Genomic DNA, 26,883 nt, shown 5'->3' with positions numbered 1-26,883 from the left:
TGCTCCTTTATTTATTTGCTTTGCAAGGCAGTTCAGTTTAAAATACTGTATCATTACTGATTTCAACATTTTTATACCTTTTCCTTATAGAATTCAGTTAACAGAAGTGTAAAGCTTACATTTTTGAACATGTGATTTCCTCCTTTGTACATGATTAATTTTGCAAGAGCATATTTACTAAGTACTAAAATGTTCTGATTTAGCAAAGGTGATCAATATGTGGTGACTACCAATATGTGGTAGTCAGTAGGATTAACTGCCCTCTCTGAGATCACATCAGGATTATTACTAACAGAGAATCCTCTTTAAAGCATAAAGGGGACATGGAAGTAAACCCCTGGAACACGGCTCCTCAAACTACAGCCCGGGAGCAGAATCCAGCCCGCCATGCCCATTTATCTAGCTCGCAATGCCCATTTGGACCCACCACGCATGTGGGGAGGCAGCAGTTCGCTTGCTCAGAGAAAACGATCTCCAAGCAACCAAGCCACTGCCTTGCGCGCCCGCCTGCACCTCGCCTTGCTGCACCCCCTCACTCCTGCCTCAGCGCATGCACCCAGCACCGGCAGCTTTCAACTGGTCCCCTGGTGAAAAAGTCTGAGGACCCCTGCCCTAGAACAATACTTGCTTATTTATTCCATTTACTATACTATTGTCTCATACTTTCTCAAGATAGCAAACAGCTCCCCAATCACTTTATCCTAACCACTCTGTACAGTAAGTTAAGCTGACAGTTATTAACTGGACCAAAGGAAGCTGGAAACTGACCCCAGGTCTTTCCACTTCTAAGTCTAACATTCTAGCCACTACAGTGCTGAAGATGCTTGTTACATAACTGCTTCCTTGCAAGTGGAATGTATCATAATCAATTTTTGGCACTTTCTTAAAAACTAGCAATCCAGTTCTGAACACACTAACATCAGTGGGATCCAAAGAAGCGTATTCAGGATGACAGCTTGATGCTGCAGTTCTGCATACATACTTACCTAGAATTAAGTCCCACTGAATCCAACAGCATTTATTTCCAGATAGTTAAGAACAAGATTGAATTGTATGGGTATAAGCATTTGTAAGAAAATAAAATGAAGTATCAATTACTACTATAGTCTGGCAGACTTCTATGTTGACTTGAAATTTACATAGCATTTCCTCTTAGCCTGTAGTTTTTTTCACTAATTTAAATTAACCTTCCCAAGAGTAAGGGGTTTGTGGTGAACAGCTATGTGTATAAACAAAGAAGGAAGGCTTCTGCTTCAAAATAAGAGATACTATTGTTGGGGGTAGGGGTGTGGATGTATAATTTTCATTTGCTTCATTAACATAATACATAATTAAAAATTACCTTGTTGTTTTATGTCTCAGATCAATGATAACATCAACAACAGCCTGAGAGCAATTTGAAAGTAGAAGAGTGACTGGAACGATACAAAGGCTGAAAAACAAAAGTCTTGTTAGCATGTTGGTCTTGGTACCTCTTCTACAGGATCAGCTGCACATCATGACATCCATCTTCTAAGAGAATTGTTTAAAACTATTTTTCAAAAGCATTTGCATCTGAAAACAAGACAAACTGCAGGAAAAAATATACTTCCTTAGAAAATATTTTTGAGCTCTTTCCAGGATAAATAATATAAGAAGTGGTAACGTTATCAGCTGTTTTTCTTGGTCAAGTCTATGTTCAATCTACCCAAGTACTAACTGAAAATCTAACCTGTAAACAAACTTATATGGCTCTACTGAACATCACAGTGGGTTGGATCCAAAAATGTCCTTTTTGTGAATGGAAAAGCACTCTCTGTTCTTGGAGGGAACTGGGATCTACTTGAGGGACAGGAACAGAAAACAATGATCACAGATTCCCACTTCAGTCCCCAACACCACTGCTTACAATGGTCTGGAGGGTTCTCTTAACTTCCCAGAGCAGTTTTCAGGAAGCCCAAAGCATTGCCACCCTGTCCCTGCCTTCAACATCAGTGGCACTGTGCTTGTATACCTGCATCATTACTTTTATAGTAAACGACGCTTGGGGACTGTTACAGGAAATAATCAAAATGAGGATGGGCACTAGGAAAGACTAATAATTAATAAAGGAACAGTGAATTTCAGTATTCATGAAAATCTCAAAGTAAAAGGGGAGTCAGACTGAAGTATGTTCTTTAGGCCTTCTGAGGATCTGACCTACAGATCCTAGGTATAAGATGATAATGCAATATTCTGAGAAACTAATTCCATTATGTGTTTCCTGCAAAACATTCTCTATTTCCTTTCAAAGAGTAACTGAGCTAGGACTGGTATCATGTTACAAAAGCAAATTTTGCTTCTTTTAAAAAAGGAGTTTGTCCCTGTGACTTTTCTACCTAAACCTTACTGGAAGGGCTATTATCTTGGTATTAAACTGCTTGCGTATAAAAGATCAGCAAGAGAGGCTTTTCAAAGACACCTTTCCTTGCAAAAGTCCACTTGTCAGGCATGTTGAAAACAACTTTATCTTGTTTTGTAGCCTAATGCTGGAACGCACTCTGGAATTCTGACAGGTCCTCACTCTGCAGTTAAGAAAGGGGTCAAATAACATCTTTTTATTGTGGCTTTTAAGATTGCTGTTATGGGCATTATGGCTTTTAAAAGTTGCTTTTAAAGTTAAATCATATTTTATTTTATTACGATTTTTATGCGCGAAAAGTTTTGTAAACTGCTTTGGTCAGTTTTAGAAAGGCAGTAGAGAAATACAATAAATAGTACCCAAGCAAATCACTGTGTAAGCATATGTAACAGCATTTGGTATTACTCATCCTGTTACCTTTAGATTGGTGGAGTGGTTCTCCCTTGATGGCATTATACAAGTAGTACATCAGCTTAATAAAGCAGAATGTGAATCACTCTATTGGTACGTGAGCTATTTCCTTCTCTCTTTCATAATTCTGAATAAGGAAACTGAATATTTTCCTCGGTTGGGGAATGAAGGTGAGATTACTCTGCAATGCAGCCTCTGCTCTCCCCTATGAACTCATATACAAGGTGACATTAGGCTGGAAACCATGTGTTGGCCTAAGGAGGATGCAGTACTATAGAGCAGAAGCTATTTCATATATCCTTGCTGGGAGTAGAAACCTGAACAGAAATATACTTCCTTTTCTGCCTCCCCACAAAAGGGTATCATATTTTGATACAGTTTATTTCACAGTTTTGGCTGACAAGTCTTAAAAAGTAGTTTCACATGTTGCTTTCAGATCCTGAAATACTTAAAAATACATATACTCTCTTGAAAAATCTGATTTTTGCTACAGTATTTAAAAGGAATGTAAAAGAATCTTTCTTGTTTAAACAGTTAGATTGGTCATTTATTTTTATTATTTTTAATGGTGTATTTCATTGCATTGTTATTCCACTGGAAAAATATCTGAAGCCTTTCTGAAACTGAACATCTGGATATTAGTACAGTCAATAGTATCTAAAGCCTTCCAAAACCAAGAAGCACTCAAACCTTTTCTGATGAAATGCATGATTAAAGGATTCTGGATAACGTAGACTAGTTTTGATAAGGTTGGAAAATTGGTCTGGAGATGGTTTAACAGGTACTGATGTATTTTCTGGCCGAAAAAAATTTGAGACACCTGCATCTGGTGACTCCTGGAATATAAAAGCATTTAGATAACATTACAAGAAATCACAAAGCATTTGTCATTTAAAAACAAAACACATTCAGAATCCTACATGTGAGAAACAGATTTAAACCAAATAAATTTATGAGAGTTTCATAATTTTTATGAACCAGATGCCAGAGATGCCACAAATTCCAAACAAGCCTCTCATGGTGACACCCAACTTGTTATGTGGCAAAAAGCTGGGAATTAACCAAGAATTGTATGAAGGCTTACTCTTCCTGGTATGTCTCCATATAAAAGACAATAGAGCTAGATACAAAACTATAAAAATGTATCTCATCTACATTTAAGTACCTGTTCCAAGTCTTCCCAGTCAGTATTCCCAAGTATTTTTTTTAAACCCTATAAAAGAAATAAGGACAGAGGTATACAGATCACATTCTAACATAAATTAATATGCTAATTAAGGTTAATCATATATCAACCTGGATCACACATTGCAGCTAACTGTGAATCAAACAACCCACTGTCAGCTGTGACCATGCTGGAGCCACCTTCCACTTGCTTCTACCAAGCAAATCACCTATCCCTGGGTCACTGACATGATGCTGACCTTATTCCAGGGTCACTGCTGTGACTGCATCTATGATTAGTTGTTGGGTTAAATATCTTAGTTTTTAATCCTAAATAACCCAGAGTGCCAGGTTTGCCCTTTATGACAACAGCTCAGGACCAAGGCATCACTGGTTTAGCAAAGGGAGAGCAGGTAGGAGCCTGGATGCTTGTTAATCCCTACAGGAAATGGTTAGTGTGTGTGCCAAAGAACTGCTTCACTATACTTAGAGAGAAAATGAGGTTTTTCCTTGGAAGATGTACGCTTTCCTCAGACTGACTCATGATGTAGTAATAGTAGTTAAATGGAAACCATAATTATTTCTGTTTGGACAAAAGAGACACATAAACAAACAAAAGCTCTGAATGAAGCACGAACATCGTGTCTACTCAGAAGTAATCAGGCCAAACTGCTGCATGACTACTCTGAGCAGAACAAATTTCTGCAGGAAAAAATATTTAATCCTTCAGGGGATTTCTGCCCTACACCTCAGGGAAAAGCTCTTATTTCTGAACAGGAGCTGATCAGAAAAACAGGGATGTGTTTTTCGCTGTTTAGAATGAAAAAAGGATCCCTTCTCGGTGCTTACACATGGGCAAATAGTGACTTACCACAGTAGTAGAGGAACCAGGGCAGAACTCTTCTAGGCAGGTTAGGCCAGAAATTCCAGCTCTATCTTAAGGTGCAGCAAGCACTTACACAGCATAGGAAGTTCTTTGTACCACAATTATGGAACTCCCTCACCTTGTCTCCTTTTGCTAACCTACCTACATATATAATTCTTTCAGAAAGGTTTTGAGCTTAGAACATTCTCAAATCCATATCCGTGCTGTTGTGTTTGCTTTCTTTTGGCACATTACTCTTTATGATTTGTACTTCATGAGAAATTATATATTTGGTACTATTTTTATTATTTTGATTTAAATGTTTGCTGGTAGCCTCTTTGCATGTCTATAGGATGGAAAGGTAGAAAGGCAGAAAAGAAATATTTAATAAAGTTAAAGCCAATCAAACTAGAACCAAATGTGAATTTGGAAGCACATTTTTTGTATTATGAACACTGTGTGTAAAATAATGGTTTCAATATATTTTTGAATTACAGACTATGACAGACTAAATTTTTTCCAGAGTATAAAAAACATCTTTTCAGTTTTCAGCTTATAGATCTACATGTATACTTTTGCACAAACAAACCTCATTTTGTATGTAGGTATTATTTAGAATAATAGAACCATGTAGTTAGTTTTACTCATATCAATATATGAAATCCAAACATATAAATTTTCTAGAACACAGGCAGTCCCAAAGTACTTTTAAATAAAATAAATATCAATAGCTTTACATTGTTAGAATGTACCACACTAAAATACAACTGAGGAATAATAAGTTCTTGCTTTATTAAAGAAATACATTAACTCTTCCATGATACCTGTTTTTGAGGGAAAGAAAAAGCTTCTTTCCCTACTGCATGAAGTGCAACATGATGCTGGCCTTCCAAAATGAGTTGCTTGTTATCTTCCACAACATATGCCTATTTGAAGACAGAGCTGAATTAGATCAGAACATAGTGAACAATGTTTCAAGGGATAAAGTATTTCATTGTAACAGGGTTGTTGTTTTCCCAGATTGACACTGATTAAGAATTTACCAAAAAAAAAAAAACAAACCCAAAAACAAACAAAAACAAAAAAGAGCCATCAAGCTATTATACAGGACAATGGAGAAGTCCACATGGCATGGCAAGCCACCCTGCAGAAAAGCTATGCAGTATGTGTTCAAAGAACAACCCATGGTGCATGTGACAAATGATTAAGCTCACTGGAGTTGACCCCCTTCTCCCTGCTTGGTCTTACCATCAGTATGCTGAGAATAAGGCAGCTGAATCAGTCTTGTTTCATCTCTCTTTGAGCCGAGCCCAGCCCATTTTTGGATGCTGCTGCTGCTCCCCGTCTTTATTGTTAAATCTTAGGCACTGTTGCAATTTCTTCTAGTGACAGTCCCTCCAAATTGCCCAAGCAGACCACTGAAATGTCCATCAATGACTCGATGTCCATATTCATTAGTTTGCAGTGCCAGAAAAGTACACAAATATTTTTGTAACATTTAGGGAGGGCTTCATAATTTGGAGAAGCACAATACTTCTGACAGCTAAAATTAATTTTTTTTCCTGGGCAAGATCCACTTTTTTTGCAGTGCCAGAAAAGTGCACAAATATTTTTGTAACATTTAGGGAGGGCTTGATAATTTGGAGAAGCACAATACTTCTGACAGCTAATTTTTTTTTTCCTGGGCAAGATCCCAGTAAGTGTTTCCTGTCAAGATACAGGAGGTAACATCCATGCAGATTAACAAAGCAAGCCTACAAATTGGTTAATTTGTTTTTCACTTGCCAGTTGTCAAACACAGATCAAGAAAAAAAAGCCACATAAGAGAATGAGAAAAGGAGAAACACTTCTTCCTTTCATCTTCCAGCTTTGTAGTATTTTCCTGACTGCACTCATTCTCTCCACTTTTCCACACTTGCCCCAGCCTCTAGGCACTCCAGAAAGGTAAGACCTACACAATCCCTTTCTGCAAACACTTTCTTTTTATAGCTGTCCAAATAAAGGTTTTTTTGTTTGAGCAGGGTTTTTGAAAGGGTTAAATGGGATGTTCTGACAAATTACATTCTTTGAGAAGTACAATATCTTTTTGTTCTGTTTGGGATTGAAATTTGTTGTCCTGGTTTATCAACTTTTGCCAAAGTATACACAATCCTAAGGGTTCTCCTGGCACTTTCAGTGACTTTTAAAACCACCATTGGGATAGACACTGGATGCACAATACTCTGAAGGGCAAAGGTGCTGCTAACAGACTAGTGCTCCATTACATAAGAATTATGTTGCAGGGTTCCACAAGATTCTCTAACCTTATCCTATTTAGCAGCTACATGAAACACTGGGAGAGATGGATCAATCATATGTGAATGACACCTGACTCTATGGTAGCATCGATTTGTGCTTAATAACTCAAGATATGCATGAGCTTCATGCACGTGAATGCACTAATTTTGTTCCTGTTGCTTCCTCGCTTCACAAGAGCAAGCTGTGAAGCTGCGTATCTTCACTGTTATGTCTGAATTATGTTTAGTGGCTTCCAAACAAACCAGAATATGAAGTCCTGGTTTGTTTGGAAGCCATTAACCATAGTTTCCAAGGTAGGATGCAATAGGAAGTTGTGGTTAACTGTAACTTTCTGGCTTGTTTATCACTTGTGCTAAAGGCAGAGTAATGAAGCTACAGAGGCCTGCACACTTCTTATATGAACATGGTCTAGTTCTCCTTTTCATGTAATCAGGCTGAGGCTATTGATATCCTGAAGAGCTTCTTCCACTTAGTGATGGGCTGGGTATGGGTTAATAAATTTTTATCAGTCCAGAGGCACAAGTAGTAAGTGATTAAGGTGACCATTCAACCAGTTCTGAAAAGAATTGCACTTTTCTGTAAGCATCCAGTTTACAGTTAAGGGTAATATTAAAAATATCCTGGCTTATTGATGTATTGGTGGCATATGCCAGCTGAGGTCTCTTCCAGAATACCATGTGTTATGTGTAAGGCTAATTTAAAGAAAAAAAATGGAACAATGCAACTGATTCAGAATACAGCAGCTAGATTGGGATGGGATGCTGTGGTGAATGCTTATCAACAAATATTTAAATGCCTTAATTGACTGCCAGTTTGTTTCCATGCACAATTCAAGATACTAACGTTCACTTATAAAGTCCAAAAATTTGAGGACTTCAAAAGATTTAGAAGACTGACTTCGCTCATATGAATACGCCTAGCCACTGAGGTAATCAGAAATTCATCCCATTCTTTTCCTTCTGCCGTCAAAAGTTGCTGATTATTAGAAGATTTTTCTCTGTGGTGGAAGTACCACATGTAGAATTTCATCTCCAAGCACATTCACTAGGGGCTGACATTGTTGTCCTTTAAGAAGCATTTTAAAATTATTCCATTATTTTAGCTACCTGGGGAAATACTTCTATTGTTAGACATACCTTCCAAAGTAAAATGATATTCAAATCCACTTCACTGCATTTCTGTATCAATCGGACAGCACTGTCAACAGACTGTTTTGCAGGCCCTTGTGAAGCATGCATACTTTGCTGTGTTTGAGTTCTTTTTACATCAGAATATAAGCTTCGGAAAAAGAAATCTGCACATGGACTGGTTGAACTGATTATCTGTTTAAAAAGAACAACACATTTACTTAGAAAACAATCAATAAAATATTAACACAAAATATAAACTGTGAGTGAAGTACATTCAAGGATTTTCTTTTAGATAGTACTCGCATGGATATTGAAAGTTAATGCCCCTCAAGTCCAAACAAAAGATTTGGGAGTGATACTCTGCCCATTCTTAAAAAATCTCACACTACATCCTCAAATTAGTATTTGAATTTAGGAGCAGTTAGTTCTGTAGAGGCACTCACAGACCAAAAAAGATGTAGATGTGCAAAGACTGTGGCCCTATTCTGTATATGCCTGCAACTGCATGTACAAAACAGAAGTCAGAATTACACTTGAGTAATTATCTGTTTTTAAAATTCCTCCAGGCTCATTAGTTTTTCTGAGTTTGTGCCTCTGCATTGTGCCTAAGTTTTCCAGCTGCTGGAGAACATGCGGAGGAAGGTGCTGTTTCACTAATATCCTGCTTACAGGATCCTGTGGGCAGGTAGTTTGCCACAGTGTAAACAGAGTGCTGGACTAGAAGGACCAGTAGTCTGATTCAGCATGACTCTTATATTTTTAACTAAACCTAATAAATCTGTAAGTAATTTTTTTCTTTGCACAAGTGCATCTACATTCAGTTTTGCTGTATATATTTTTGCTACAGAGATTTAGCAAGGAATTTTCCGCTCCAGCCAAGCTCAAACATGAGAATGCCTTTCCTGTGAGTATTGCATCCTTGCATACAACACACAAAATTAAGAGATACACACACACACATACCTGTTCAGTTCCAAAAACGATATCTGCAAATGTGTACATTTCTAAAGAATAAAGAAGGTGAAAAAGGGTCAGTTCCTCAAAATGATGTATCAACTTTTAATTGTATACTTAACAAATTAAAAAAATGGAAAATGATTGTGCTCACTCTGCTCCAACAGAATTTCCCCCCTCTTCCCCATGTACTTGTACTATTTGTTGTATATTGTTGGCCACTTAAGAGGGTCCTGTTGGGCTATTGAGCAGCATGTAAACTGGAAATAATTAACATAAATAAACTTACCTGATGAATGTTTGCATCTTACTGCTTTCAAGCACAGCTTTCCTTTCTCTCTGTTTGCGAGCTTAATATCTAATAGAAGAAAGGTCCCGATATTGATTAATACTCATGTCATAAATGTTTGGCAGTTCCACCACTGAAATATCTAAGTGGAGAAACCTTAGAAACCTAGCTCTCAAGGAAAAGTAAATAGCTATGTATGCATCACTACAAAGTATTTATAACTTAGATAATTATGGAAAAGTAGTGTGTGAACCAGTGTGTAAAAATATACTTGTAACAGTATTTGGTACTAGAAAAATTACTTTGCTGGAACTCTAGTGACATGATACATATGTGGATCTTTCATTGTGCATTATTTTACAGAAGAAGCAGCTCAGTTCGGTGAAAATAATTATAGTATGCAAATTCTTTCAACCATAACTATAGATTAAATTCAATTGCCAAGTATGGTATGGTAACAAAATTCTTCAACATCTGGTGATGTGTTTAAAAGTTCAGGTTTCAACTCTTCTGCATTAGGAAGCAATTCAGTTTCCACACTGCAATTGCCACACATTGGTTGCTTTAATTTGTTCCATGTACTAGTTTTACCACACAGCAAATTGCTGATCTATACAGGCTCACCCACACAGACAAGGTGGCTTTTAGCACTGCAAACTTTTCTGGAGGTGGGTGCATCAGTGTTGTGATGAAAACTAACAGCTCAATGTACTAAAACTCCTCATCATGCTGGAGCAGCTACAATAGGGTGATCTCCATAAGAAAGCTTCATATGCACAGTGCCCATAGTTCTTGTAGCTGCCAAAAGTTTGAAGAAAAATAGCACCGAAAGATCATGGCAGGAACTTAGAGGAGTTAGCTTAAGTTAGGTTAAAGATGTGTATGTCCCCACTGGAATATTTGACTTCTTTCCTGTCTGAATTGCAGTTCTTTGCATGTGTCACTTGCAACATGATCTACAGGTCACCTGTTTAATAGGAGCACAAAGACTGTTGCATGTGCAGAATGAGTTGTGAGCATGTTGGATTCTTGTTAATCGGGTTAAACATGAATTTATTACCGAGTACATCACTGTGTTGTTTTACTAGATAATAAGCTTGAAGAGCTTATTTTTTTTCTATGTCAGAGAAGTATGATATAAACAGACTAAATAAACATATCTGTGATAATATATGGGACTAAAACAGATAGATGCCAAATACTTTCTAGATATACATATAGTAGCCAACTAAATAACAGCACAAGTCTATTATTCTGGCAATTACATAAATCCTTTTCTAAACCCTTTACTGTGAACTGTAAAAAGAATTTCTGAACAAAACATATTTCTGCCTGCATGGCATCTAGGTGTTTTACAACTCCTCTTTGGCTTTTTTGGAGATGAAGTGGACTGTAGCTGAAAGATGCAGGGAAGCCCCATTCTGTAAGTGGAACTTGACTTATAGTCCTTAGGATTAAACCTTATCACTCAAACGATTGTACAAACAGATATTGAACAGTTATATGACTTATAAAATTCACAAACCTTTGTCTTCCGAGAGATTTATGGACTTCTGTAGCTTCCAGTTTTTACTGTTACTAGATACTTGCAGTATATGAAACTCTTTCACACCAGCTTCACTCTAACAAGCAAGCACCAGAAAGATACGGCATGTAATTCATTTGTCATAAGTGTAAAGTTTAAATTTGAAGAAAATGAGGCAAGTTGCTTTTTTAAAATGTTTAATGTCTGGATATTTGTATATATTCATTATGTTAACTCATGCTTAAAAAAAAAACAGAACAATCACAAGCTAGTGAAATAGCAGTAAACTAGTCTGAGCTTAGTCCTCACTCCAATCTCAGAAATGGGTGTGGGAGATCCCCCTCGTTTCCAAACACATCTGGCCTGGAATAAAGTACACTGGCTGGCCTTTGAGGTCATGAATTCTACATGAAAAGGGGGGCATTTCAAGTTTCATGGAGGGGAAGAAACTAGAAAGGTCAGGATTCAAACTATTCTGAAGTCTGCCACCCACTGAAGCAACCTCCACTAGAGGGGCAAAAAGGCCAATTTAGTGAAAAATACAGGGCAGTTGGGTGGGTGGGGAGGTGAAGATCACCTCTGCCACTTCTCTTGTCCTTCACAGGATAATTATAAGCCTCTGAGTTTGGAAGCATGTTTGAGTACACAACTGATAGGATTCATCCTATGTGATGCCATTCTTCAGTACCTAAAATCACTGCAAGAGCTCTTGCTAAGAAGTTATCCTAGAATGACTTTGTCCTGAGCAATCAATCAAGTGGAATTCTTATTGCAGATTACTCAGTTTTCTTAGAGAGTATAGTTTTAAGATGCTACTGTCTCTATAAAATATATTTTAAAATTGCATGCAAACATTTGCTTTCAGGACAGCAATTAAAAATAGAAGCAATATCAGCTCCAGTTCTGAGCAGACTTACAGTATTGATATTTTCCACATCCACAAAGACTAGCATATTGCCACCTTCACCTTTTTCATCTTCAAGAGCATTGCTTCGATAAACAGTGGCTCGCACAGCCAGCGAACGGCTGGTACAAATAACTGCAGTGTGTCTTAATATCCTGTGACTGAAAATAGGAAATATTTTTATTTCACTGCCTATGTAGCAAATTACCTCTATATACAATTCAGCAATTGTCACAAAACATCACTAATAATTCAAGCTGCTAATATTAAGACAAAAAAGAATCCATTCACTTTGATCTATGTAACCACTGAAAGATGTTTTGCATTTTCATTTTATCCCAAAAAGCTCCATACACTGGATATAACAGTCAAATAGTCCTTATGTACTTAAAGGTATAGAGGTATTCAACAAAGAACATCTAGTCGTCGCCCCTCAAATTTATATTTGCATGAGGAAAACTGAGATCACATCAGGCCATTTGGACATTAAATTAAGCACCTGGATTTCACTGCCCCACAGTACAACTTTGTGAATACAAATATGAATGTTCACAGTACTGATGATGGATTTTGCAGTCCTAAATTTCTTATTGAGCTAGAAGAATGTAGGTGACAACAAGGAGTGTATTTTACTGTGAGGTCAATTCTTAGTACTGAAAAAGAAATTCCAGGGCTTCATATGTGTTAAAAAGCAGGCGTGTTCCAAAAGTCAAAGGGTACAACCAAATTTCAGCCACTATTTTGCATATAATTCTGGATGCTGCACTTTCAGGTTCTAGTAGAAACAAAGAAGATCCTAAAAACAGAACAGGGAAGGGTAGGCTTCACAACACTTAGTAAGCTTCACAATTAGTTCAAGTCCAACAGTGAATACACATAATCACATGGAGTTTCCTGATTTCCAGGGGCCAGTTCAATGACATTTCTTTTAAATCTAGTTTTTCATATTTTTAATTAGGACATTCATATAATAGAAATGTACAACATTTTCAATAGCTGCAGCACCACACATCCATCTATGTTCTTATAATGAAAGAAGATATTACCAACCAAATGCTACTGGTTAAATACATTCAAAATTTGGTGAATACTCCTGTGGAGTCTTACTAATAAAGTATGCCCTCTCTGTTCTTCCCTGAAATGATTTGCTGACTTAAAAGGGGTTAATGCTACTTCTCATGGAAAAGTGTTCAAACACAGCTATGTAGAATAAATTAAAATATAGTTAATTAAACAGTGTTTTGTTTTGTTTTTCAGTTAAATGGGACACTGGTTCTGTACGATATTTTCGTTGACATCTAGCTTTTCTTAACTAAACAGAAGCACATAAAATAGTTAAAACAATGCTTACCACATTTTTGAATGTTTCCTAACATTTTCATAGTAAAACAAAAATTTTATTTCATGAACACCTTCTTCATCTGGCCCACGTAACCACATGGGAAGCTGTACTGAAGCTCCAGGGAGGAGAACGGAATCAGGAAGTGGGACATCTATCACTTCAGGCTGACTTCCTATTCCAACCCCAAAGTCTGAAGCAGCAACTGAGGACATGAGTGAACATTCAGAGGTAGGATGTGTTACAACAGTCTTGTAAGCACTGCAGTGTTCAGATGCTGAAGGGCTTAGTGGTGTCAGAATGGCACTGTTGCCACCGAAAGTGAAGAACTCTGGCCTTTTGGAAACAACTTTCACTCCTGTCAGAGGGCACTTGCTTACATTCACAAATTCTACATAAGTCTTTCGGATTTCTCCACAAAGCAGCTCTGTAGGAAAATTTATAAAGAATACCTGCATTGGGAGAAAAACAAATAAACATAGCTTGACAAACTGCTAAAGCTAAAAAAGGCCATATATCCCCATATAAACAAATCTCCCAGAATTAAGTTCAAGTAAAGGTGATATTCCAAATTAGACTTTCATTTTTACTACCTATCTATAATAATGGCAATATAGAATGGGTATTATTTCATGCAAAATAAATTTCTAGAAAATAGCAAGAAATTAAATTAGATTTCGGAAAGCTCTATTTTTCAGCTACCTTTAGCAAAACAGGACATATTTAAGTACACCTGTTCAAACATCATGACAACCCACTGTGGCTACCACTCATGGTACTTTGTTTTAGTGAAGTACCACAATGAGCCTGACAAAAAATCAGCTCATCATAGCTACTTCATCCCAACTATTCCTCCAGAGAGAATCCCAGGGAACACTGATGGGAGAAACAGCTGCAATCATAAGCTGATTTCTGCTTGCTGCAGTTGTCCCTTTACATATTGTTTTCCAGAGATCACTAAAGCTGGCAAGAGAACCAATATTTGTAGTCCCCATAATGAAGAGCAATGAATTGCCTCTTCGAAGTGACATAGTGTCTCTTTGAAGGGGCTGGCTTTGGTTGCCCAGTATTTTCATACTTGATTGTCTACTGCACTTGTGAATGGGCTCAAAAAGTTTTTTTTTAACTAATGGTCCCTGTTACACAACAGCTCTACTTCACTGACAACACAGTGAAGGCAACTCCCAACCTTGGCTGAAGCAGAGTGCAGAGAGGTGCACCTTTAAAAAGGAGGTGAGGGAGACCTTTCTCCAAGGCAATCGCGGTTTTTTCCAGCCCACACTGCCAGCACTTTAGCAGGGTGGTGGTTCAGGATACAGGGGGAAATTCTGACACCCACCACATGTGACACCAAGGCAATTCAGAGGCAGCTATCAGTAGCACTTGCATATCAGCTACTTTGCAAGAGAAGCAAGGAAGTTTTGCTATTCTCACCAAGAGGCTCACAACAACCCATTGTGGATGACAACAACCCTACAACATTGCAGGGTATCTTGTTTGGGGGAAAAGCCACCCTTGATGAAGCAGTCCTGATAGCACAGCTTGGAAACCTATCCACAATAACAACCCACGCTATACTGTCATATTCAAACAAGGTCAATAAGGCCTAGTGGAATGATCATCTCCACTATTCATGCTTACATTTCACAATAACAGCACTTCCAAACATTTATTTCATATTCAAGCATGCTTAAAGTGCTTGAAGCTGAGTAAGCAGTATAGGTAAGACAACTGGAATTAAAAGGTTCAACATATGTCAAAAGAAGCAATTGAAATATTTAATAATATCATCACTGATCAGCTGTACCTCTAGCAAAGGCATTTCTTCTGTTATGATGGGATCTAAACGTCTATCAGGTCCATATTTAATAGAAGTTTTCTCTTCCTTCGTATTATTCAAGCGAGGACCTTGAATTTCCAAATCTTGTCGCCCCCGTACTGACATTCCAGTAGAGTTATATTTTGCTGAAAAGAAACAAACAGGACCTTAAATTCAAAAAGGGGTCCTTGAATCTGTACCTTCTCTGGTCAATGTATGAACTAGGTATGTCTTCCTTGCCATGATCATCTTCTTGAGAGGCAGTGGGTTCAAACCTCCTACTAGCCCTTGGCTCTTTGGCTAAGGAACAAGGCTGGAATCTGCAGTTCTAGAGAACTGTCACTAGAGCTGTGTGTTCCCTCTGGAATGGGAGAAGAGAGTTCCCTGCAACTGTTCCCCCTCTGGTTGATGCACAGGGCTGTTAATAATTCAACACAAATAGGGTTTGTATCCTTAATGAAATTATGTTGTTGCTCACTTGTAAATGTCTGCTTACATGGTTGCTAAAATTATAGGCTTACTATTAAAATCTCAACTTCATTGTGTAATTTACAGATTGGATTGGATTCTGATTTGCACAGAATTAGCTTGCTTAGCAAAGCCTTCCCACTCTCTTCCTAATATTTCAGGTCTTCACACTCCATTCCATACTGCTCTACAGGAGAAGAAGATTTTCCAGAGACCATGGGGGTTGGAAAAGGGAGGAGTGGGGAAAATCCCCAGTACATGAGCTGAAGGCTACTTGCACATGTATGCATGAATGAATGATCTCCAAAATGTCCTGTCCTTAACAGTCCAGCTCAGCTCTTATAAGTTCAAGGCTGTGACTTCCTTAATCTCACATTTGGTCTTCCTCTTTTTCTTCTACCTTCAGCTTTCATTCCTGCTCTCTCTGAACCTGATCCATTTTTTGTGATATATTATGTGTACAGATTGAACAGATTGGGAGTTAAAATATACCTTTGTCTAACACCTTTGCATATAGGAAGCCATTCTGTTTCTCCATTGTCTGTCCTAACAGTAGCTTCTTATCCACAATAAGGTTCATACATCAGGACAATCTATTGCTCAGTCACACTCATTTCTTGCATAACCACCCATAGCTTCTTGTGATCCACACAGCCTTTGCTGTAGTCTATAAAACATAGATTTATCTTCTTCTGAAATGCTTTACAGGTTACTGAACTAACCATCATATAAACCATTATTAATACTAAACCCAGTTTGACTAGGTTCAGATGTAACAATAAGCTGCAGTTGAAAATGGAACTGGCTGTTTCCAATCTCCCTATGGCTAGGCCATAGGTAAGGGAAACATATTAAGACCAATGCACATAATGCTAAACAATGTACATGGCTGGTGCAGTATCAAAACAGGAAATAAAGAAAGAGCACAAAGATTCTTTACAAGTGCAATCTGTAGAAATAGCAGAAATTTTAAGCTAATTTCTCCTTGCATGCAGGAAAAATCTTCCCTCCTAAATAAAAGACAATACTTCCAATGTCCAGATTATCCTAACTTAGATTAATAACCAAGACATATATAAGCCTATAGGCGACATACCCAGACCCTTCATTCCATTTGCCAAAAAAACAAAAACAAAACAAAACATGGGGGGGGGGGAGAGAACCAGGATAGTTCAACATTCCATTTTGTTCAAACTGGGAAACAAAACTAAATAAGCTTTGGAACAAGCAAGCTTCAAACCATGGATTATTCAAACACAGCCAGTAACTGATTATATATGGCATTTATGCTGGTTCATTAGTTTTCCCTTTTTTAATTTTCTTTTTTATTGTTGTTAGCCTCTGTGTCAATGGTATGATAGTGGAAAGACATGATATATTTAATTTAAATTGGATATACTGGAAGTGGTTCACACTCTAGTCATATGAACTATTCCTAAGCTATAATATATATACATACTAGCAGAATACAGGAATACAACTGCAGGAACGAGCTGTATGGATCATATACATCAGACATCCATGCCTCTCTTTCTTAGTAGTAGTTGCTTCTTCAAGTTCAACAACACAGCTATCAGAATCTAGCACAATATTGCAGTAAATATAGGATAGCCTTACCTGTTTGCAATCCAACAGAAGGGTCTACTCCATCTAGCACTGTAGTACCCTGAATAGTGCCAAGATTGTAAATGACTCCCAGAATATGTAGCTCCCCTGTTTGATGGGGAAAGAGCTTTAGTCTTGCCTGTGGAGATATGTTAAATTTTTGTTGTTGCTAGTGTAGTTATTGTACATGAACGCACTGTTTCAGTTACAAAAAAGCAAATGTCTACATTTACCAGTATACAAAGCTATCTATGATCCTAAAAAAAGTATAAATTTCCATGATGGAACTGAATGGCAACTTTCAACTTAGAGCAGGCAACTATTTACCATTGCTTTCCTTGTAATTCAGAGTTTGAAGATGTTCTTTCATAATCTTGCATGCTAAACTTTTTCAAGCATAATAAAACTGGGAACTGCTCTCTTTAAATGTAAATGGACTAAACGGACCCTCTAAGAGGAGAAGGATTCTCTCTCAACTTCAAAAATGAAAATTAGACATAATTTGCTTACAAGAAACACATATTAAGAAACAACATAGCAAGCTTTTGGAATGGTCAAAGCTTGGAAAGCTATTTATAGCTTCTGCTTCTCAAAAGAAGAGAGGTTTAGCATTATACATCAAGGAAAAATTAGACCCTAAATATATATTAGCTGATGAGGATGGTAGGATTCTGATGGTTGAAATCACAACGAAACTTAAAAAGGTGCTTTTAGCGGCGATCTATGCACCAAACGACCATCAGGAAATGTTTTTCCAAAAATTACATGTTTTACTCTTACAATTGGACTACCAGACTGTGTGTGTAATGGGAGACTTCAATGCAATTGTGGATAAGAAAATGGACCGTAAGAGTGAGATTAAGGGAAAAAAGGGCAGCAGGATACTCCCAAAGTCTTGTTCTAATATGATTGAAGAATTCAGATTGATAGATATTTGGAGACATAAAAACCCAATCTCTGCTAAATATACTTTTTATTCAAATAGACATAGGTTGTGGTCTAGAATTGATATGGTTTGGATAACCCCAGACTTAGTACCAGACTTATTAGAAGCTGAAATAGAGGCAAATGTCTGGGCAGATCACAACCCTGTAGCTATATCACTGAAAGGGAAGGTAATGATGCCCAGATGGAGCTTAAACAAAGCCTTATTAGAGGATAAAAGAAGAGATAAATAAGGAAATGCAAATATTCTTTCAAATAAATAAAACTGAAGAAACCTCTTTGCAAAATGTCTGGGATACAGCCAAAGCCTATGTCAGGGAGTTGATAATAACATATTCAGCAAAAATAAACAAAAAGAAAAAATAAGAAAAAATGGGAACAAGAATTACAGGAAGATCCATCCAAAAAAAACCTTAAGGTCCAAATGAATATTCTAAAACATAAACTGAATCTCCTGGACACAAGTGAACTTACTAAGCAAATGAAATTGACCAAACAGAACTTCTTTGAAAATGCTAATAAACCAGGGAGATGGTTAGCCTATAAAGTAAAGAAAGAGAGAGAGAAGAGACTGATTTCTAAATTGAAAGATGGAGAAGGATGACTGCAAGTACAAAGTATACGTATCAAGAAAATAGATTTCTTTGAAAAGCTATACCAGAATGATGAGATTTCAACTGAGAAAGTAAAAGAATACATCCGAAAGGGAGATTTGCCAAAGTTACCGGAGAAATACCAAGAAGTATTGAATCAAGAAGTAACAATCACAGAAGTAATAGAGGCAATTAAGCGACAAAAGAACGATAAAACTCCTGGCCCGGATGGGCTACCAGCAGAGTTTTATAAATCCTTTGAAGGAATTTTTTGCTATGCTTCTTAAGGATATATGCAATGCAGCATTGTCAAATGCTAAAATACCAAATACTTGGACAGAGGCAAATATCACATTAATACCAAAAGAAGATACGGACTTGATGCAGATTCAAAATTATAGTCCTATATCACTATTAAATGTGGATTACAAAATTTTTGCCTCCATAATGGCAGGAAGATTGAAGAAGTACCTAAAAGACTTTATTCACTCAGATCAAAATGGTTTTTTACCTAAAAGAAAAATGAGGAATAACTTGAGAACTATCTTGGACATCTTAAGAGTATTATGAGATACATACGGAAAAACCAATGGCACTATTATTCATGGACGCACAGAAGGCCTTTGACAATGTTAACCGGCAATTTATGAAGCAACAGCTGGCTCAAATGGAGTTTGGTGAAAAGTTTATTAATAAGATATCAAGCATCTACCAAAGCAGTCAGCTAGGATTATAATCAATGGAGAATTTACAAATATTATAGATATACAAAAGGGTACAAGACAAGGATGCCCGTTATCACCTCTGTTGTTTATATTGATCTTAGAAGTGTTAAACAGAACTATCAGGGATGATACAGACATTAAAGGTACTAGAATTAGAGATGAAAGCTATAAACTGCAAGCATTTGCAGATGATCTAGTTTTCATAACGGAGGAACCCTTTGCAACAATGCCTAAACTCCTACAAAGGATTGAAGAATATGGCTAGGTTACTGGGATGAAAATAAATAGAGAAAAGACGAAATTGTTAGTAAAAAATCTCACACAGGAGCAGAGAAAAACTCTGCAGGAACAAGAAGACTTGCAGATTGTTAAAAAGGTTAAATATTTGGGAATTTATCTTACAGCTAAGGGTACCACTCTGCAAGAAGACAATTATGATAAACTATTGAAGGATATTAAGAGTGATTTGGGAAAATGGGCTAATTTGCAATTATCCTTGCTGGGAAGAAAAGCTCTAGTTAAAATGAATATATTACCAAAAGCTTTTGTTTTTATTCCAAATGATTCCCATAAAAATTGATAGAAAATTTTTTGATGATTTAAATTTTCAAATCTCAAAATTTATATGGAGAAAGAAAAAACCAAGGATTAAACAAAAAATACTTCAGGAGGCTAAAGAGAATGGGGGCTCTGGTCTCCCTGATTGGATGCTGTATTATCAAACTTCTGTCTTAACATGGCTAAAGGAATGGATAACTTTAAGAAATAAGAGAATCTTGTATCTTGAAGGGCATGATTTGCAAATGGGCTGGCATGCTTATATGTGGTATGAAAAGGCTAAGCTACATGACTCTTTTTTAAGTCACTATATTAGAAAATCATTAATGTCAGTGTGGGAAAAGTTAAAGACAAAATTGTATAATAAATTGCCAAGATGGCTTTCACCTATGGAAGCTTTTGTATATCCAAATGCATTGAATTTTGAAGGAATCATAAGATATGATGACATTCTGGATAAGGATGGAGGATTGAAATTGAAGCAAGAAACACAAGAACAGGGATCTGTGGTGGCATAAGGTGCAAATACAATCGAGATATGCTAAAGACTATAAAACGTGGGGCTTTACAAGGACTTAACAGCATTTAATCAAGTGATGCTTAAATCAGATGAGAAAATGATTAAAAGACTATATAATTTCTTACTCGATAGGAGAATGGAAGATGAACAGGTTACGGAAACTATAACGCAGGCACAAAACTTTGGATATAATATTGAATTAGAAAAATGGCAAAAGCTATGGGAGAGAAATATTAAGGTAACATTAGCAACTTCGTATAAAAGAAAACCTGTATATGTTTTATAAATGGTATCTGTTGCCAAATAGATTAGCTAAGATATTTCCAAATATGTCAAATGGATGTTGGAAATGTAAACATAAATTGGGTACTTTCTATCATATGTGGTCGACTTGCAATAACGCAAAAAAGTATTGGATTAAAATACATAAATGGCTTGAGGAAATGTTACAAAAACCTTTAGCTTTTAAACATGAAGTCTTCTTATTAGGCATTATACCGGTTGATATTAGTAAACAAGAAATGTATTTGATTTTACATGCAATTACCGCGGAGAGGATTGCGTTTGCTCAACACTGGAAAAGTGAAGAACCACCCACCAACGAACTGATTCTAAAAAAGATCTTGGACTGTGCAGAAATGGATAGATTGACTTTATCATTGAAGGAGAAAGAAGATACTGACTTCTATCAAACTTGGGACTCTTTTTATTATTGGCTAGAGTAACGGGACTTTGTATAGATTTAAATAAGTTTTTAAGTTATCATAAATGGAAAAAAAATGTGGGGGCTGACCCAGCAGGCCCAATGTTTTTGATGACTGATGTTGATTTTAGTTCTTCTTTCTTTTTAGGATTATAATTTTGAATAAAACTTATTATAAAAAAAGTATAATAAAACTGGTTGCCTAAATGAGGTTCACAAAAGAAAAAATGTCTGAAGTAATTCTCTGAGTAAACAGAACCTTTACTACGAAGTAGTTCCCTGAAAAAATACTACATTGTATTAAACTATTTAAAACTCTGCAGAAAGTACTGTATGCAACTTTTTCACAATCTGCTTCTAGTGCAATGTATTAGTGTGCTGCTATATACATTTTATGTTAATTTGAAAGCAAACTTGGAAAATTATACTTTTAAAGGTGGGATAAAAATAAGATGGACAACCTACCATTTTAGTTTCTTCACTGTTAATCAAAAATTCTGATATCACTTCAGCTCCAATCATATCTTTTCCATGTGTTTCCTAAAATGTAAAAGTGATTTGAAAGCTATTTCCATTAAAGACAATGTCTGACAACATTAAACTGTTGTTAGTAATACATCTCAATACAAATACATCTATTTGTGAAAATAACAGTTAGGTACCCTGACAATTAGGCTGGTTCAAGCGTAAGTATAAGGAAAAGAAAAAGCTTAACATCTTCCTAGCCCTGTACCTTCTCCCTTCCTTCTCCAGCACACCACAAAGAGTGGTCCTGAAAGCTACTCCTTCTCTTTGAAATAAATCAAATCTATGTCATCAAAACCAGGATAAGCCTTTCAAACCATGATGTACTAACCAGTTAAGATGCAGGTTTATTGTTTGGATGATATGCTTAAACCCTGGTAACAAAAACAGAGGTGACAGCTTTTTATCTCCTATGGATGGCTGCATTAGTGATGGAGAAAACAGGAAACGTGTATGTGTCTCAGGATAAACTAAGCTTGGTCTTGTAAAATAAGTCCATGGTTTAGCTTTGTTCAAATGCAGTCCTCATCTCTAATAATTAGAAAGGAAGCCAACATGTGAAGCTATGCATTGATTTGTTGTACAATAATGAGAGCATGTACATTTATTACTAGAACTTCACACATTCTTACTAAAGGACATTTTCTAATTACTTACTAATTCCTTTGTTTCTCCATTATTTTTCGAACTGAAATCCTTTGGCTGGAATTTCCAAAGCAGTGACAAGTCAGTTAAAAGAAGTGGAACTTTCAGTGGATTTCTAAAAGCCACTTCCACAGTTATTGGTTCTATTAAAAAGAAAAGTCATATATTTTAGGAAGGCCATTCTTATGAGTGTAAGCCATGTCATTCAAAATGTAACACTTTGACAAAAACTTTGTTGAAATCAATATAACATGCACTATTTTTCCAGATAAGTATAAATAGTTTACCTTCTATTACAGCAAGAGGAAACCTAGAATTATCAGAAAATCTGTTCAGACAATACTGTGTTGGATGGAAATTGGGAATTGTTACACCTTTGTTAACTGTTGACACAACTTGTTCTTCAAGCTCCTTCCACTGATGTGAAAATTCAAATTCATATTCCTGATCAAGGCTTATGTGTGTTGCTGCCTGTTTTTCACCTAATTATGAATATATTAAAAATGACAATCACTTTAGTATACCAGATAATACAAAATAAAAAACAGTCCATCTTTTTATACTCCTCTCCCTTCAAGTTTTCATTACAAATGGTAATACATTTTTTAACTGGAAGATCTTACAATTTTCTCATATATCTATTTTGCACATACTCTTTTCAAGAAAAGGTATGTACCATAAGGAAGAAAAGAGAAGACCCCCAAAGAGAGTGGAGCTGGAATGAGAGAATTAGGTAGACATGGAGGGAATTGAATTTCACATATTTAACTAGCCAACCAAAACTTTGGATAAATTATTTTTTATTTATATTCTGATTTTCAAACTACTGTTCCCCAAAGCAGTAAATACGGTTAAAACAATTTGGACATCAAATTACACACCAGGATTCCACTGCCCCTATTATATAATTTTGTGAATATAAATTTGAAGGTTCAAAATATTGATGATGAATTTGCAGTCCTAAGCTACATTTGCATGACCTTTTCCAATATCTGCAGACACTATACGGTATAATGCTTACCAACCATTTTCTACTGCATTTTCTACTGCATATGATGCTTTATAAGCAGGTCTGCAGAAACCTGTGGCCTAAACAACACACTGTCTACCAGGACCTGAAAACTCCAATCATTGGAATATTTTAGTAGAAAAGAGGGTGTACTGTTTTAAATAAGGAAAACTAGATGGCTGGTTTAGCTTGCTTTCTAGTTCTGGTGATCTGCCCAGGGCCGTCTTAACATAGAAATGTTCTAACAACAACAACAACAACAACAACAACAACACATGGACCTGATGGGCACTTGCCCATGGGCCCCATACTAATCTGTGGAAAACTTGGAAAACTTCCAAAATTAACAGTAGTTGTAGTTGTCGTAGGGACCCCAGTACACTGCTTTGCCCGGGGCACATAATGCTGTTAAGACGGCCCTGGACCTGCCTGGGATTGCAGGAACAGGAAGGGTTACTCAGCACATGGTAGGCCAATCTATCTGGATACTGGCTGTGTTTTGCTAGCAAAGTGGGTGTCAAATTGTGTAGGCCTACTTTAGAATAATTCTCAGTTCACTTGACAATCATTCTGTATAAGAGGACATCAGCAGATCTATTTACAGAGCAGAAAGTCAGACTGACAGTAATTATGTGGTCTACAACAGGAGTGAGTGAAGGGATAGATCAGTATCTACTGGTAGCAACAACAAAAAGCACTGGTTTCTAAATTAATTGAGTTAAAAAAGTGGCTCCTAAACTTTTGCTGCCCCCCTTCCTCTTGGGTAACAACTATAGCGCCCTCCACGCCTCTTTCTTTGTATTAGGTTCACTACTCTACTGCAAATTTAAAACAACCAATCCAGCACTATACATTTAAACAAATTTATTTCATAAATAAAACTTAACTTTGTAAAACAATGTAAAAACAATTTAAAAAATAAATATGCCTCATCTGTAAATATATTGTCTCATAGTTTTAATGGGACAGAGGTGGTTGGTGCAGAGATACTAATTTCATAAAGCCTAACAAAGTGACGAATTTCGGTATGCTAGCAGGTTGTAGCAGTAAATTACTTAAGAGTATGGTTAGATTTTCCATACCTTAGGTGAATTAATCAAATACCCCTTGCACATATTAGTGAACATTTTAAAAAACTACTGCCTCTTTTTCTATTAATATTTAATGTTGGAAAGATTTTTCAAAAGTGTAAATCCAATGAAATGGTTTTTAGTTAAGTTATTCATGGTAAATTTGTTTCATCTGCTATTTTACACATTTTGCCTTTTTGTTATCTTTGTTTCTTTTGCAGTAGTGTAGTAATCTATAATCTAATGCCCTCCTGCTGTCCCCTTTTTCCTCACTACCCACCTGGATCTTTCCACAGCCCCCAGAGGGGTGGTACTACCCACTTCGGGAGTCACTGAGCTAGAAGAATACATGCATGCATGCATAAAGGGGGAGGCAACAAGGACTTGACTGGGATTCAAACAGGCATGTCCAAACACACACAAGTGCATCTGGTTGATTTTTCCTTCTGTTGGCAGCCCTTCCTGCTGCAAAATGCAGTGCTAAGTGACCCTGGTGCAAATAGTACAAAAGTAAACAGGCAACAAGACAAACAGGCACACAGAAAAGAAAGGGGCATGTTCAGCATTGTGCCATTCCAAAGACCCTGCTTTGGTGTCCAACATCCTATGACTAACTTGTTAATAAGCCTCAGGAGTCCTCTTTCCCAGAAGTCTAGAATCTTTTCACTAGTCTCAGAGCCTGATTCAATCCTGTAGCCCCTTGTCATCTATTTCATTCATACTGTAATAGCTTTGCCTTAATAGAGGGTGTACTTACAATCCCAGATTCATGCTCACAACATGCCTTTTAGCAAAACTTTTTAATTTTAAGAATGCAGAGAAAAAATAGAAATGGGGGTGGGGGGAGAACTCTGAGGAACCCAGAAAGTAGCTGGATTTCCAGCTCTGAACAGAAGAGTTTTAAAACCTGCTAGTGAGGTTAGCAGTGTGCCTAAGTGAATAAGACATAAGGTATAATGGAAACAATTCACTGATGTGTGGCAAGAGAAAGACTGTGGGTAGATAAAGAAAAAAAAAAACACTTCTAACATGTATAGTGAGAGGGGCAGAACAATGAAGTACAAGAAAGAGACATCTCTGAAAGAGATCTAGAAGTAAGGCACAAAGGATGACCAAAAACAATGCAGATTGTGCCCAGTGCCCTGAAAGATTATGAAGGATGAACCACATGACCTTTGGTACAGACACAGCCTCAGGTTTCTTCAAGATAACTGCAACTCCTAAAACCAACAAAACCTTTTGCAAGTTACAAGAGTGCTGAATTGCACTGCCTGATACTTAGATGTATAGGAGCTGCTCCAGTTCTTGTGCTGTTTGTTTCTAGTTCAAACATACCAAGAGGTTGAGCATGGCCAGGAATACCAGCAGTGGGAAAACAACATGCGTAGTCCATGCCTACCATTTCTTGTTTGGTGCTACCATTCGTAAAATGACTTCTACCCCAAATCCCCCAAGTGTCCCTAGCTAATAAAGAACATTAGTCCTTTGCAGCAGTTAAGATGCTGGGCTGGGACTTGGGAGATTTATGTTCTAGTCCCCATTTGACCATGCTCCTCATTGGGTCATTCTGGACCAGTCACTGACCTTCAGCCCAATTTACTTCACAAGGTTGTTGTGGAAGACAGGGGAGGATCATGTAAGCTGTCTTGGGTTCCTTGCAAAGGGATCTATTAAGAATATTCAGTATTCCCAAACCAAGGACTATTAGAAAAGTGCTTCCAGGTTAAAATGAAGTTAGATGGAGAGGAGGCGTTCCACAGTTTCTACACATAGAATGATATAGAATTCGAACTAATCTATGCATATGGCAGAATAAGGAGGTATGATGCTGACATAGTAGACTGCACCATTTCAAACTGTAGACTGCAGCAATTCCATTAAATGGCCTTAGGTTAATTTTTTTAAATCCCTGAAAACAGAAAAACAATACAACAGGAAAACATTAAGTATTAAATTTTACCCAAACATACTAATTTTTTCTTTGTGTGAAGCTTTTGAAATAAACATTTGTTCAAAAGCAGTATTTCCCACCTATAATATGACCTGGTACAGTCGATTCTACCAATTTAGCATCCTACCAACTCATTCTGTTCCAGGTGTAGACCCAACCTTATACTATGTTTATTACATGTGATCTTAATTAACTCAAAAAGCTTACAAAAAAATCCAGACATATATTAACCTTTTGCTGGCTGTCTGTCATGCCCAAAGAACACTCGTGTTGCAGAGCTATTAATATAAGGTAAAGGAAGCTGTGGTGAAGGTCCATCTGGTGATAGCTGACTTACATTCTGCAAGGAAGGAAAACAGAATTTCAGCAACATTTGGCAAGTAAAGATTCACATTTCTTGAATACATGAAAAATTCCCATAATCTTGGGAATAGGAATATATGACACTGGAGAAAGCAAGGAACATTTAGAAATAAATGTTCAAAAGA

At 36.8% G+C, this 26,883-nt stretch overlaps 1 protein-coding gene across 6 annotated transcripts in view; it reads right to left on the bottom strand.

The window, feature by feature from the left end:
- TRAPPC8 (trafficking protein particle complex subunit 8) overlaps positions 1-26,883 on the bottom strand; it is a 78,282-nt gene that overhangs the window by 1,103 nt on the left and 50,296 nt on the right. For all 6 annotated transcript variants that reach the window (XM_044423742.1, XM_044423747.1, XM_044423743.1 and 3 more), the window contains 16 exons: positions 26,627-26,735; positions 22,653-22,847; positions 22,378-22,508; positions 21,661-21,735; positions 17,164-17,290; positions 15,067-15,224; positions 13,272-13,711; positions 11,934-12,081; positions 11,017-11,113; positions 9,492-9,560; positions 9,212-9,252; positions 8,255-8,440; positions 5,645-5,746; positions 3,957-4,004; positions 3,482-3,627; positions 1,343-1,432 (listed from right to left, as the gene is read on the bottom strand). In XM_044423742.1, coding sequence (XP_044279677.1) covers positions 1,343-1,432; positions 3,482-3,627; positions 3,957-4,004; positions 5,645-5,746; positions 8,255-8,440; positions 9,212-9,252; positions 9,492-9,560; positions 11,017-11,113; positions 11,934-12,081; positions 13,272-13,711; positions 15,067-15,224; positions 17,164-17,290; positions 21,661-21,735; positions 22,378-22,508; positions 22,653-22,847; positions 26,627-26,735 — 2,162 coding nt within the window. The remainder of the gene's footprint in view (positions 1-1,342; positions 1,433-3,481; positions 3,628-3,956; positions 4,005-5,644; positions 5,747-8,254; positions 8,441-9,211; positions 9,253-9,491; positions 9,561-11,016; positions 11,114-11,933; positions 12,082-13,271; positions 13,712-15,066; positions 15,225-17,163; positions 17,291-21,660; positions 21,736-22,377; positions 22,509-22,652; positions 22,848-26,626; positions 26,736-26,883) is intronic.

This window comes from Varanus komodoensis, unplaced genomic scaffold (assembly GCF_004798865.1).
Source record: "Varanus komodoensis strain SLA01 unplaced genomic scaffold, ASM479886v1 scaffold14_1, whole genome shotgun sequence".
Lineage (NCBI taxonomy): Eukaryota > Metazoa > Chordata > Lepidosauria > Squamata > Varanidae > Varanus > Varanus komodoensis.
This window is presented reverse-complemented; position numbering and strand designations above follow the sequence as displayed.